General features: G+C 47.7%; 1 protein-coding gene across 2 annotated transcripts in view; it reads right to left on the reverse strand.

Annotated features, from left to right (window-relative positions):
• Window positions 1-6681: 6681 nt before the first annotated feature.
• ATRX (ATRX chromatin remodeler) overlaps window positions 6682-14027 on the reverse strand; it is a 115800-nt gene continuing 108454 nt past the window's right edge. For both annotated transcript variants that reach the window (XM_077309147.1, XM_077309146.1), the window contains 4 exons: window positions 11745-11870; window positions 11130-11225; window positions 10201-10329; window positions 6682-9544 (listed from right to left, as the gene is read on the reverse strand). In XM_077309147.1, the coding sequence (XP_077165262.1) occupies window positions 9266-9544; window positions 10201-10329; window positions 11130-11225; window positions 11745-11870 (630 nt within the window). In that variant the 3' untranslated portion in view covers window positions 6682-9265. The remainder of the gene's footprint in view (window positions 9545-10200; window positions 10330-11129; window positions 11226-11744; window positions 11871-14027) is intronic.

Below are 14027 nucleotides of genomic sequence, written 5' to 3' on the forward strand. Positions count from 1 at the left end.
CACCACAACCTCCCACCCAACACACACATTCAACCCCATGCCCTTACAGACTGGACAACTCCTCCCCTTCCTCTTCCCACTGCCAAGGTCTAGTGCCCGTTGTATTCTTGGAGACAACGGGCTTTGCCTCTAGTAAAAATATAACACATCTAACCCAAAAGAGACAGAAAAACAAGATGTCGGAAAAAGACAAAATGCAAACATCCCCCGGCTCCATCACTCCAGCCATATTTGCATACCACAGTTGTCCTAGGTAGCTCTCTGGTACCTCTCTCTTGTCTCCCATCGAAAGTCCTTTTGCACAAATCCATTTCATGGGATCTAAGCGGGAGGAACTCGTAGCTAAAGAGAAGCTGTCCGTGCAGGTCCCAGTCCGCAGAAGGATATCTAGGTAAGCAACTACCGGTGCCTTCAGGAGAGTTTAGATTTTTCAGCCATGTATATTTGTCAGCAATGCAGTTTTAAAGGCAACCCTGGATGTTTCATGCCCCCGGGAGGGGAATCCTAGCTGTTTTCCAAGGTTTCTATCTTGGTCTCTGGAGCCAGAGTAGACACCTGAAAACACTGTACTAAACTCAAACCATGAGAAGATCTTTATTCTCTGTGGAATCAGCAGAGTTACTCCAGTTTAAGCTAACTGGTTTAGACAGTGATAACTATAGGCCCCCTGCAACCAGTGGGAATATTTTCTCTCTCTCTGTGTCCTTGTGGAATCATGAGAGCCCGACACGTATTTTAAAAATGAGAACCAAGATGGTGAAGTCCAAGCTGTACTGATCTGCAGTCAAAAAAGCAGCCCTGTGACTTCCAGCTAAGTCTGAAAATCCAGAGGCCTTTACAAACTTTTGCCTGGATTCCCCTTTAGGCAATCTGCTGAAATGTTCACAGCACCACATTCAAAGGTGGCACTGGGTTGGATGTGGCTTGCATTTGTGTGGGGTGAAACGGATTCTCGTGGGCTTACCTGGCTGGCCTTATTGCAGGGACTGGCTTTTCTCTGTGGCTACCGGGATGACCCCCTCACCGGACCCCGCCCGTAGAGAACCCTGCCTCCTGGGAGAAGATGCTTGGGTGGGCTTCTCAAGTCCGTTCCATGCCTCAAGAGGCAGCCAGCATGAGAGGAATGGCATTGCAGGGTCAGAGTCAGCAGTTTGCTCCTGGCCTTGATTATTTAGGGAAATGACCTCAGGGTATCTCAATGACCTTAGCTCTTTAGGCATAACTCAGGGGGTCGCTTAGGTTGCTTCTCAGAATTGCTGGGCTGGACGGTCTTGTCAACAACACGACCCACGCTGACCGGATCGGAGGACACAGAAATCAGTGGCCAGAGATCACACAGGATGGGGAGGGGAGGGGAGGGGGGTACTTGACACTGCAGCTGAGCCTGCCACCCAGTTCAGCTTGCTCTACAGAGAAAATCAGAAACCTGAGAGAAGAGTCTATCATTCTGGGATTGGTGCTCTCTGTGCAAAGTTTGGGAGGAAGGGTGCACAGGTGCGTGCAGCTTTCTTTTAGACCGGTCCCCTCCTGTATGCTCAGGCACAGGGTGATCACCTCCCCTGCCCCCCGGAAGGAATGAGACACAGCTTGGCATCCTTCTGCCCTCCAGCCTGGACTAGTGGCAGGATCTTTCCTCATTTTTTCAGTATGTGCTTATGGGTGAACCAAGGACTTGGGGGCTCCCTTGGGACAGCAATTGTGTCCGTGGGAGCTACAAGGGATCTGTCCCACCCGACTCACATGCAGCAATTCCGGGTTAAAAGGGGCACGCAAGCAATGGGCAAGAGGAAGGCAAGGGGGTGGCTCTGGAAAGTTTTGTACACAGACAGGCTATTGAGGGGGCAACCATCTTCACAGCCTACCTGTCTTCATGGTACAAAGCAACCTAGGCCGAGGCTGATCCACCCTCATGGGATGAGTTTGTCCAATGCTCAACCCAGGCAGACGGTCATCTTCCCTTAGCCTCCTTGCGGCACAGTTCAGAAATTCACATGACTGCAGCGGCACCAGAGTCAGTCCAGGGGATGATGGGGAGGCTCAGCATTTAGGTTAGGACGAGGACAAGAAAGAAGAGCCAATCCGTGGCAGGATAGGCAGCTTCTAGTCCAGGCCCCAGAAGCAGGTAGGTGCCACCCAGGGAGGTGGTGAAGGATCGTTGATATTTTGGCAAGCTCGGAAATTCCAGAAGAGGAGAACAAAGGATTACTCTCCGGCTGCACTGTTACCACCACCATTTCAACCACAGCCTGAAGTCTGGCAAGACCTAGGCCTACATTCTTTTGCCACAGCACTTCTGGGTCAGCTTCCTGCATTACCTGCATTAGCAAGGTTACACAGACCCTCCGCAGAATTCACCACCAACTAGTATCTAAAAAACAGCAGGGGAAAAGTGTATCCTTGGTAGTTGGAGAGACAGAGGCTGAAGGTCCATGAATTAAAACTGATCTGTACATTTAGATGATAAATACCTATTTAAATTGACACTGGACATTTTAACCAAGCAGAGACTACAAAATACATTTGTAGACAGTGAAGCAGGTTTGGGATGGGCAGCATAGGTCTCTCCGCTGTAGCCCAGCTGATGATGGTGGGCAGAGATTTCCTCGTGGTTTCCTCTCTGCCACCTCTGGCTGGATCCCTTTGAGTGTGTCTGCTTGCCCCACTCCATGGTTTCTGTTTTATGTAAACCGCCCTAAGCCTTTGGGGAGGGCGGTATATAAATATAATTAAATAAATGAATAACCTTTCCTCTTCCTGAAAAGACCTTTTTGTCCTACATCAGCACAAACTATTAGGAAACTTCACACAAAACTACGAGAACCACTGTGGTGTAGTAGTTAAGAGTGACGGACTCTAATCTGGGAAGCCAGGTTTGATTCCCCGCTCCTCCACATGCCGCCAGCTGGGGGACCTTGAGCTAGTCACAGTCTTGTTAGAAGTTGTTATCACAGAGCAGTTCTCAGCATTCTCTCAGCCCCGCCTCCCTCACAGGGTTTGTTTAATGATGGTGTTATGGTTCTTAAGTTTTAAATGCATTCAGAATTTTATCTCACTTTTTAATATCCCAGCTTCTATTGGACTAGACTAAATGACTGTAAATGAAGTATTGTTGAATTCATCCACCATAAGGTGCCTGTGTGGGGAGAGGAAGGGAAAGGTGTTTGCAAGCCGCTTTGGAGAGGGGCCCCAGGTGGGCGTGTCCACAGTTCTGCTTCCCAGCCATATTCTGCACAGTCGTGCCACTTCTGGGGTTTCTCAAAGCCTCATGAATGTTTCAGGGGGTTCTCGACAGTAAAAAAGTTGAGAAAGTCTAGGGTAGTGGTTTAGAGTAGTGGCCTCTAATCTGGAGAGCCTGGTTTGATTCCCCACTCCTCCTCCACATGCAACCTTGGGCCAGTCCCACCTCGCAAGGTGGCTGTTGTGGGGAGAGGAAGGGAAAGGTCTCCTTCAGATAGTAACAAATGGGGTACAAAAATAGCTTCTGTTTGTACAACATTCCTATTTTGCCTGGTTGTGAAATATCATTTGCCAGCATATGAGTGATGCCCTCATGCCCTTGCTGCCAGGCTTCCTGGAAGCATCAGGCAGGCTGTTGTTGGAGATGATGTGCAAGAGTAGGTGGACCTCAGAGAGGCAGCTCAAGTCCTGGCATGCATGAGCCAGGTTACCCTGAGCCAAGATAGCAGAGTGAAGCCTCCAGGTTTAGTGGCAGTCCATCTCGGAATGCTGGGAACAAAGAGCAGGGAAGACCACTTAGGGCTTCCCAGAGACTGCCTTTACAAATCAAGTAAGCCATCCGGGATCTCCTTGAGTACTTGCGTGCAGAGGGAGTCTGATTATTTCTAACAAAATGATCTCTGTGTCTGTCCTTCTCACTCCCACCCTGTCCACACAGAAGAAACTGACAAGGGAGTGTGTCTTCGTGAGCAGTTTGAAGAGAACTGGTACAATACTTACGCTTCTACTCTGTACAAGCACTCCGATTCTGAAAGACAGTATTACGTTGCATTGAACAAGGACGGCTCCCCCCGAGAAGGATACAGGACTAAGAGACACCAAAAATTCACCCACTTTTTGCCTCGGCCTGTGGAGCCCGCTAAGATCCCTGCCATGCACAGAGACCTCTTCCACTACAGGTGAAGTTCTCGACTGCTTGAGCAGCCAGCGCATATCCCTTGGGCTCCCAAGCTTCCGCTGGAGCGTTATAGCCTATACTCATTTCATCCTTCTTCAAGCCTAGGTAACAGGGAAACACTGCAAGGAATCCCTGTATTCCTCAGTATTTTCTTGTAAAAGATCAAAACTGAGTGTATTTGTGCTGGGTGGAGGCAGGACCAGGACGGGGAGCTATTCCTGTGGTTTTAATAACTGGATAGCTCCGAAAAAGTGGATGTTCAAACAGAGAAAGTTGTTTCTGAAACTAAAACCCAGCAACGTGATGAAGATGAAGGCCACAGAAAGGAGTAATCTGCTGCTCACCTGTGAATGGCTGCATCTCGCAGGGCCTCTTCCAGTGGGAGCCCGGGGTCTGTAGTCTGCACTGCTGGGGCTCTGTTGGTGTGGTCAGTAAAGAGGGGCCAGGTTTCGCCAGTCTGCAGCTCACAGACCTTCATGGTTGGAAAACAAGAGGCAGAGACCCCAAGAGTCAGGCCTGGATCTTGAGGGGTGTGTTTGTGGGCACGTGGGCATCCTGCTGTGGGGGGAGTAGGGGCAGGAGAGAGTGGGGCAGGAAGCAAACATTCTCGAGATGTAAACCTACTTTTCATATGGACAAATTTTATTTATAAAGTGTATATGATATTTATTTTATATATTTATTTATTTCCACAAAAGTATTTTATTTTTAAAATAGAGCTATTATGGCCCAACTTTACACAGAAAACATAAAGTCTTACTGAAACAAGAAGGGGGGTTGAGTTTTAAAGAGCTTTTTGGCAATAAAAGTTTCTTTATACTTTTGTGGGCGGTTTGCTGATTTATTGCAGTCGTCTGAAATCAATTCAGCCAGCAAAAGCAACAACCTTCAGAAGAAGATGCTAAGTAAGGGACCTGTACAAACATCAACTCAGGACAGATTTGGGCTCTGGAGTCGGGCAAAAAACTCTTCTCTGCTAAATGATGCAATGAAAGCCTGAATGGGTTGCAAGGATCAATCCCTCAAAGTAAAGGGCCAGATTTGGAGGCCAGGTCTGATTTCCAACTGCAACAGTTGGGGGTGACAGCATAACTGCTAATAACTTCTAAATAATTTCTGGTAAATGTCAACATTCCCCATGTTTCCGACATTTACTGTAAGATCTGTGCATGAACAGCATGTTTCAAATTGTGGAGCTACTTTATAAATTAAAATTTTGTGGAGGCACAGGATACAGGAAAAATAAAAGTCAGCCTCATGGAAATATATTCATAAAGCTCATTCAATTTCACTATTAGTTACAGTCAAAACTGCAACAAAAATCAGAGTTCTTTCCTAAATGACCTGCAACAACCAAGCAATTGACCCCAATTTATAGATTGAGGAACTGAAGTTCGGATAAGTGGTTTGCCCACCCCATGTGTATGGGCGGCATTTGAACTCAAGACTCCATTTCCCACATTTTGGAACCTCAGTGCCTGCAGAGTACCTCTCCCCACAGCTGGGGACCCTGGCATTATTTGTATGGCACAATCCGCATACAGAACATTTTCCAGATACACACTTTGTGCCACGTGGAGTTTATAGGGAAACAAGGGTGGCCTGTGAGAATGCCTGCTTAGTGGGGAGGGAGGACCATAGTTGCCGAATCAACGCTGAGGGGCTGTTGTCCCTAGCTTTCTTCAACCATTCTTAAGGTACATGACGAGCCACAGCCCTCTGGCCTTGCGTTCTACATTCCTGAGCGTAAGCTGTCTGCCCTTCCCAGACTCCGTGGTGCACAGGGAAACATGCATCTGTGAAGTCCTGGATGCGGGAGACACAGTAGAGGCAGGGTGCAAACAGCTTGCCCATTCACACAGCACACACACACATCCCCGCAGCTCAAAACAGGTCAATTGTTTTTGACTGTCAGTAGCAGGAGAAAAGAGTAAGATTGCAGGAGCACTTTAAAGACTGACAAAGTCTGTAGCAGGGGAGGAGCTTTTGGGAGTCCTTGCTCGCTTCTCCAGATAGCTTACGGCTAAATGAGGTGCCTTCCATGGAGGCGGCTCAAGATGGGCAGCCGTGTTAATCTCTCTATAGCAGTAAAAAAGAGCCAGGGTCCAGGAGCACCTTCAAGACTAGCAAAATCTGTGGCAAGATAGAAGCCACTGCTCACTCCTTCAGGTATCAACGTAGACTATGGCAGATCAGATACGCTGCAGGCGATGGTCGCCTTTTCCTAACACCTTATTTTGGTTATCTCTGATACCTTTCACTTATGTCCTAGCCAACTCTTCCCTAGCAGATTTCTAAACCGCCCCATCTCCAAAAACGCTGCAAGGGGCTCTTGTCCAGCAAACCTCAGGGAGGGGGGGGGGGCTGAGATGAGAAGAACTTAAAGTATGCTTGGCCACGGGCTGTATGAGATAGAGCAGAACCAAATAGCAGGTTTTAAAGTCATAACTGTTCTGAAGGCCTTTGTGCGCAAAGGCCGCATCCTGCAACCTATTAAGCCTGCATCAAGCCCAGCCAAACATGTCAGGAAAAGTGGCACCATGGACTTTGATGTGTTTTGGTCACTTTATTAACTGAGATATTAAATAGTTTTAAGTTTCAACTACCAAACAGCAATTTGAATGGTGAAAACACAGAAAGCATATTGTCGTACTTGAATGCTTCTCTTTAAAAACACACCTCCAGTCCATAATATATATATTACAAAACAGCCTTATCAGAAGTTACATCTCTTCTACGGTACTTTGATGATATTTAATATATAAATGAAAAAGCCGCCATTACAGAAACAACGGCCAAATCTTCAGCTGTATAATTTCAGCAGCCATAAACTGGTTAATGGACTGAAATATTACTATACAACTGGACGAAAAACATGTACAGTATCACAATACTATGCAAAAACGTTTTACATCCAAAGAAATAAACAAGTTACAAAATGTGGAGATTTTAGCAGGCAAAACTGTTATTACAAGCAACATTTTTTATATGAGCCATTTCAACTAGTTTTAAACATCTAAAACAAATATAAAAATGAGCTTCTTACTGATTTCCATTTATGTCTTTAAATATTGGTTAAAGCTTGACGTTATACTCAAAAGCACATATTATGCAGCTATAATGCCGAGTGAAAAATATATACGCAAAAGTGGTCCGAGTTTTTACTTTACTGCTTCTTGTCTCTGAGACACTGTTATATACGTCACCTTTTCTTGTTGTGAAAAATGTGCCTTCAAAAAGTTGCCTAAAACTTTCACATTTCTGTCTCTCAACTTGTTGTAAAAATGCCACTTGAAAATTTCCAGCTCTAACTGGTAAGTGTAGTATTACTCAGAGAACACAAGAATGCCCTGGGCAGATACATTTGTGTCTCAAGAAGCCTTTATATTAATTCCTTATGAAGCAAACACAACTTTTGGAGCTTTCCCCTCCCCTATCCAATTAATGAACTAGACCAGGGGTAGTCAAACTGCGGCCCTCCAGATGTCCATGGACTACAATTCCCAGGAGCCCCCTGCTAGCGTTCGCTGGCAGGGGCTACTGGGAATTGTAGTCCATGGGCATCTGGAGGGCCGCAGTTTGACTACCCCTGAACTAGACTGACTGAATCACCCCCCCCCCCATCTCATCAAAGTTAGCAGACTGGATACTGACCAAGTCATCCCGACAGGACAAGACTAAAACAGCAGTCCAAGAATGATTAAAAAACCTACAGCTCTGCACCACAAGTTGAAAGTCAAGCTCCTCTGTGCAGTTTTCTTGGATTCTCTAGGCACTGTTCTCCTACGACACATTTGCCTGTCGTTTAATTTTATGCCAACAAGAAAAGAAAAAGTTTTTTTAAATGTTCATTTGAGAAATATAAACTAGCCTACGGGGAAGAAATCCCAACTAGTGTTGCCACTGGATGGCCATCCCATTTTAATGTTGTACAGTAGCAGGTAAGGAAGCATAATTCATCAGACATTTCTTCATTCTCTACAGATGAAGAAAAAAAAAGAAAAGGAAAAAAACATCTCAATTCCTTATTCAGAAAAGAATGAAAAATAGGATGCAAAAGGATCATCAGGTCACCAGAGATCTAACTATTTATAAAAGAAGCAATTACTTCCTACATCTGGCAGCATTGCAAATGCCTTCCTTTGGGAGTTGAGAGCACTCCAAGGCTTTTTGACAGTGGGCCCCCATCCCATTCATCGCCAGCATTTTTGCCCCCTCCGCACAAGTACCAGAGATTCCTCTCTGAGCCCCCCCATCCTACTGCCAGCAACAGGATGAGACGCTAGCACCAGTATAAAGGGGTTAATGCAAATGGGCTTCGCATCAGAATCAACGCAAAACAAAGTAACTGAGTAAGAGACCAAACCAAAGGTTCTTGGAGATTATTCCATCCCAAAAGATAAAATGAAAAGTGGCAGATAGCTGGAGAAGGAAACATCCTCTCAAGCCAGGACTTAAGGCTTCAGACACAGGATCCAGAAAACTGCAGGACTCAAAAATTTCAGAGCAGTATTTAAGTATATTGCACTCAATTCTCTCTCCAGCATTTGCAGTCCTTGCGTTCTGCTCCTCCAATGCAGATGACAGAGTAGAATAAACGCCAGTGTCAATTCAGTCTTACTTCTTCCTTTTAAAGTGGGATGTATTTTTTCTTAATCCATAATTTGAGGAATCAACTTTAACCAAGAACTCAGCTGTGTGCATCTGCGTGTGACTACCAAAATATACAGATCTGTGTAACTTCCCTAAGCTTCTCCTGTTTGACGGCTGCTTTAATGGATACTAAAAGCAAGCCTAGGAGTTTAGACAGGAAATCTGTGCAGCCCCTAGTGTCATGGAAGGACCTGTTTTCATTGAAAACAACTGGATATCTCCTGTACTCCACACACGTAAGAAGATTCTAGGCAACATTGCTGGCGAGTATTGAGGGGAACTTCCAAACTTACCAAAACAAAATGGAAAACGCTGAAACGGAACAGGGTGGCTAATGGGCGGGAGGGAAATCATCCAAGCTATTTATACAGTTGAGTTCTGTTAAGCCATTGATTCCTAAAAAAATAAAAGCAAACCCTTCTCTCTCTTTCTCTCTCTCTCTGATTTTAACAATCCTTTGAACACTTAGTGCAAAAATCACATTGATTTCCCTTGGGACGGTCCTGGCGTCTTGCCGCTCATGGGGGAAGGCGCACGCTGCAGGGGTGGTGGATGCATTGTGCCAGCCACCGCTTGGTACATTCCTCTCATATCTATCTGCTGGAAGCCGGAAGGGTTCATCACTAAGCCCGGTGGCTTTGGCATCATCAGGTGACTCATGGCCGCTTGCTGGTAAGTCAACTGCTGCTGCTGCTGCTGATTGTACTGCTGCTGGAGTCTTCTGTTCATCAGGATCCGCTGGACACAGCTGATCAACTGTGGAGGGGAAGGGGAGCTGGTCAGAAGAATACACAGCCCGATTCTTGGCCTTCAACCACAGCAGCCCTGACACACAGATTTTAACCTGAAACTTGATACTCGCTTCAGACTCACTAATGTGGTGGTGACTGGAGAAACCAGTGAGCAAGACCATTTCGGACCCAGGGCTTCCGAGGACTTGCCCCTTGTGCTGCAGGCAGAATTTCTCTCCGTTGCCATGAGGACAGGCACTCTGATGTGAAATTGCTCCCACAGATCAGTTGCAGCACCAATGCCATTTGCTGCCCCTTTGGAAGTCCTGATGTGAACAGCCGAACGGACAAACTAGCACTGCCGGTGAGTCTCTGGGAGGGATCATGCCCCGCAGAGCATTCAGGGATTCAGTCAGCTCCCTAAAGGCTGAAACAGGCCTGCCGCCTGCCCATGGAGGGAGTGTGAGGGGAGCCACCATCCTCAAATCCACATCTACCCCAACACCAAAGATCAAGTGTGTGGCTGGACTGATGGGAGGGCACAGTAACAAATTGGGGGAACCCATTCCAGGTAGGATAGCGAGGTCAGCAGCTCCTCAAAGTGTGCTCCTCAAACGTATCTACAGTCCTCCACCGATACACCCTTGCGGGGTTCAACTAAGAGGCGCCTGGGATTCTTACCATCTGTTGCTTGGTCAGGACATCGTTGTAGATGGCTTCCCGGCGCTTCACATCGAACTCCTGGCTTGCCTGTCGGCTGAGGGCTAAAGCCTGCACCTGAGACTCTGTGAGGGTGAGGTTCTCCTTCCACTGCAAAGGAAAACACCTGAAAGGTTGGCGAGTCCTCTACTGCAACGTGCTTCAAGAGAAACTGGCAACAGAGCTGTCATCACCTCAAGAGATTTCCTCTGGGCAGGGCTTTTGCTCAGCAAGGCTTTGGGCACATCATAGCACATTTGACTGGCTGTACGCCACAAGAGCCTCTTGTGGCGCAGAGTGGTAAGGCAGCTGTCTGAAAGCTTTGCCCATGAGGCTGGGAGTTCGATCCCAGCAGCCGGCTCAAGGTTGACTCAGCCTTCCATCCTTCCGAGGTCGGTAAAATGAGTACCCAGCTTGCTGGGGGGTAAACGGTCATGACTGGGGAAGGCACTGGCAAACCACCCCGTATTGAGTCTGCCATGAAAACGCTAGAGGGCGTCACCCCAAGGGTCAGACTCGGTGCTTGCACAGGGGATACCTTTACCTTTACGGATTTTTAAGAATACTGCTTTGGCAGCAACTTCCACCACAGCTCAAGGAAGTTCACTGTGTGCCTGAAGGGAAGTGGGTTTGCTCTGCTTGCAGTGGCAGCCATTTTGCAGCCACCATTTTGTCACAGTGCCAGATACCCCTTTCTGAATCCCAAAGGTACCCACAGGCTCCAAGAGATGGGGGACACCTGGTCTATAAACTACAGAGGAAACCTATGCACCTCCTTTCCAGCTTAGCAGTAAATCCATATATTTGTCGTTTCAGCCTTGTTTCACTTAGACTAAAGAAGTTGCTCTTTGTGTCACACGTCTGCAGCCCCAGAGCGAACTATGCCTCCTGTCCCCGCTTTGCCTACTTACTATTGTAGAAATTATGTCTTCGAGAGGCTGGATCCTTGCTCCAGTGACGTTGTTTGTGGCTTCCACAACTTTCTCTCTGCCTTGATTAATGAGGTCCTGAAGGGAAGTTTGAAAGTGATTAAAAGCAGCAGCTGAACGAGTGGCCCGTGAACATAGAAAAGTTCCACCTGCTGGCAGCAGGATGCCAGGTTGTGCGTGCAGCCAGGCACAAGCTCCTGAGCCGCACAGGGCGGAAAGAAATTCACACACAGTCTCCTTGTGGAACGTGACTGAAATTAGAAGTTGGAAATCGACACGGTCCCTGCCGTGTTCACTTGACAAGACTGTGATCAATTTTATCAACATGTTCCCTGTAACTTTCCCCCAAAACGATCAAGCAGTACTGGTATGGGGAGCCACTTCTGCAGCATGCAATGCATACGTAGCATATGCCGCAGATCGATGACTTTCAGCCATTTTTGACAGAACAAGGAATCATATCCTTTGAAAAAAATATACATTTCTATACAATCTTTTTAATGTCTAGCTAAAGGACTAACTGCCAAGGGAAAATAAGATGTGCACCTAAGATATTCACGAGGTGCATGCCGTAATACCAGAGACTTAACCGCTTACCTCCAGCTGCTGATTGCTCATTGCAGACAAGGCGGCCAGGTTGAAAGGAATATATGGGGTTTGAGAATTGAAGTTGGTATGGTACATATTTGCTCCAACTGGCATGTTGAAACGCATAGTTAGGCCCTGGAAAACAAATTTGGCATTTTCAAAATTGAGAGCACCAGGATGGCCAAATGTGTAAAGATCACAAAAGCAACCCCAGACTAACCTAACAGAGAAGAGCCAAGGGACCACAGTGTGATATCTGGATAAGCCAAGCCAGGGCAGGCACTTGCCTTAGCAGAGAACGGCAAGACAGCCAAAGGGTAGTTTCCAGACACAATGAGCAAAGCAAAGTAGGGAGCTCTCTAAAATTCAAGCCCAAGCTGCTTCTCTACCTGCGTGTGTCCTCCAGTGCTCCATGTATACATGCTATGTGGGGCTGAGGAACCAGGGCTAGATGGTATAGAAAGGAGGTCTCCCCTCCCGAAGCTGCTGTGATGTCCTGCAGTAGGCTTAGGAACTCCCAGAGGTAATCCACACTGGAGACCTGCTAAAGCCACATTCTGCTCATTCAACCAAACCCAAACTTTTCACCAACCAAGCTCCAACTCAAACACATAACATCTTAGGTTTGCTTTAGAATTGGGCATGTATGTGACACAGAGTCACAACTTTCAGGGAAGAGGGGTTTACAGACTGTGGGGTTCACTTTTCTTTAGTATTTCAACGAACGTGTAGGTTTGTTCAAATCAAGCCTACCCCAAACATTCAGAACCGGGAACATAACTTTTGTCAAAACAAAACTCCTTTGAAGAAGACTAGACTCTGCTGGTTTTCTTTCTAATTTGGGATTTTTAACATGATTGTAACTGAGCAAAAGAATTCAAAAGTGTACAACATGGCCCAATGTGGAGGCAAAGCCCTGTGGATGGGGGCATTGGACTCTGCCAGTATCACATTTAATCATTAGTATGTCTGATGAAAACAGGACAGACTCTCAATTTGGCAGATTGCAAACTGATGGCCTTCCCTGTTGCTCTTTCCAAAGTTATGAGGCAGACACTAAGGGGGTCCATCTCATCACACTGGCCAATAGCAAGCTGGTATATGATAAGCAAATTCATCACCACTTTTAGCCAGCTTAAAGAACAGTAAGAAAGAACAGTAAGAAAAGAATAGATTGGAAAGAAAGGTGAGCCCACATCCCTGGACTGGAAAGAAAGGTGAGCCCCACCTCACCCAAACCAACGGGAGTGAGCCTAACCCCCAAACCCACTGGAGCTCACACTGAGCAACCATCTGGACGGCTGGGGGGGGGGGGGGGGTTCCTCAAGGCCAGACGAGCGGGAGCTGCGCCTGCTATCGCACCACTTCACCCCAAACTATCGGGGACAAACCATCTTGGGTGCGCCGCCGCTGCTACACCTGCCCCTGGCCTTTTTGTGCAGCTCGGCCTTGCCATCGCCACTGGGAAAGGCCCCCGGATCGCTGGGCTGCTCCTCCTGCCGTGCAGGCCCTCTACAGATCACCCTGGGCCGCCCAGCCTCACTATCGTCGCTGGAGGAAATTATCACTCCCGGACTGCCCAGCCTAGCTGTGGGGCGGAGGGCGCGCGGATCGCTGCAGAAGACAACCCCCGGGAAGTCGACCTTCCGGTGCAGCAGAGAGAAGCCCTGGCTGACTATCACCAAGACCCATCTGGCGCTGCGGAGAGCCGGCTCAGCCCCAACCTGCCGGCCCCTGTCTGTGCCTCTCTGAGAACAACCCGAGACCTGCACACGACCCCGCCGCGCGGCTGGAGAGCCCAGAAAGGAAGGACTGACCGGGCTGTTGGGGGGGGGACTAGCCTGGAACTGACAGTTGGGGGGTGGGTGATGCAGAGAGGGGAAATTAGCAATCAATTTATTGCAGAGGATCAGACTGAAATTGCTTGCAGGGGGGAGGGGGGTGGATCGGGGGAAGATCAAACTAAAGCTAAAGCTGTTGACCCAGAAGGACAGGAGGGAACCAACGGAGGGGGGGGGGGAGCGACGGAGAGAGGAGAGAAATACCAATCAATTTATTGGAGAGAAGAATCAGACTGAAACTACTTGCAGGAGAGGGGGGATTGGGGAGGGGGGTATCAAACTAAAACTGATTGTCGATGCAGAAGGGGGGACGGGAGGAGGAAATCACTAAACGGAGCGTAGCATACGGGGAGAAAGAGGGAGAGGAAGAGATCAAGGAACAAGGGGGAAAGAAAACAAACAAACAAACAAACAACTACGGGCGGGAAAATTGCACGGGGAAACTGTACCA

This window comes from Paroedura picta, chromosome 13 (assembly GCF_049243985.1).
Source record: "Paroedura picta isolate Pp20150507F chromosome 13, Ppicta_v3.0, whole genome shotgun sequence".
NCBI classification, from domain to species: Eukaryota; Metazoa; Chordata; class Lepidosauria; order Squamata; family Gekkonidae; genus Paroedura; species Paroedura picta.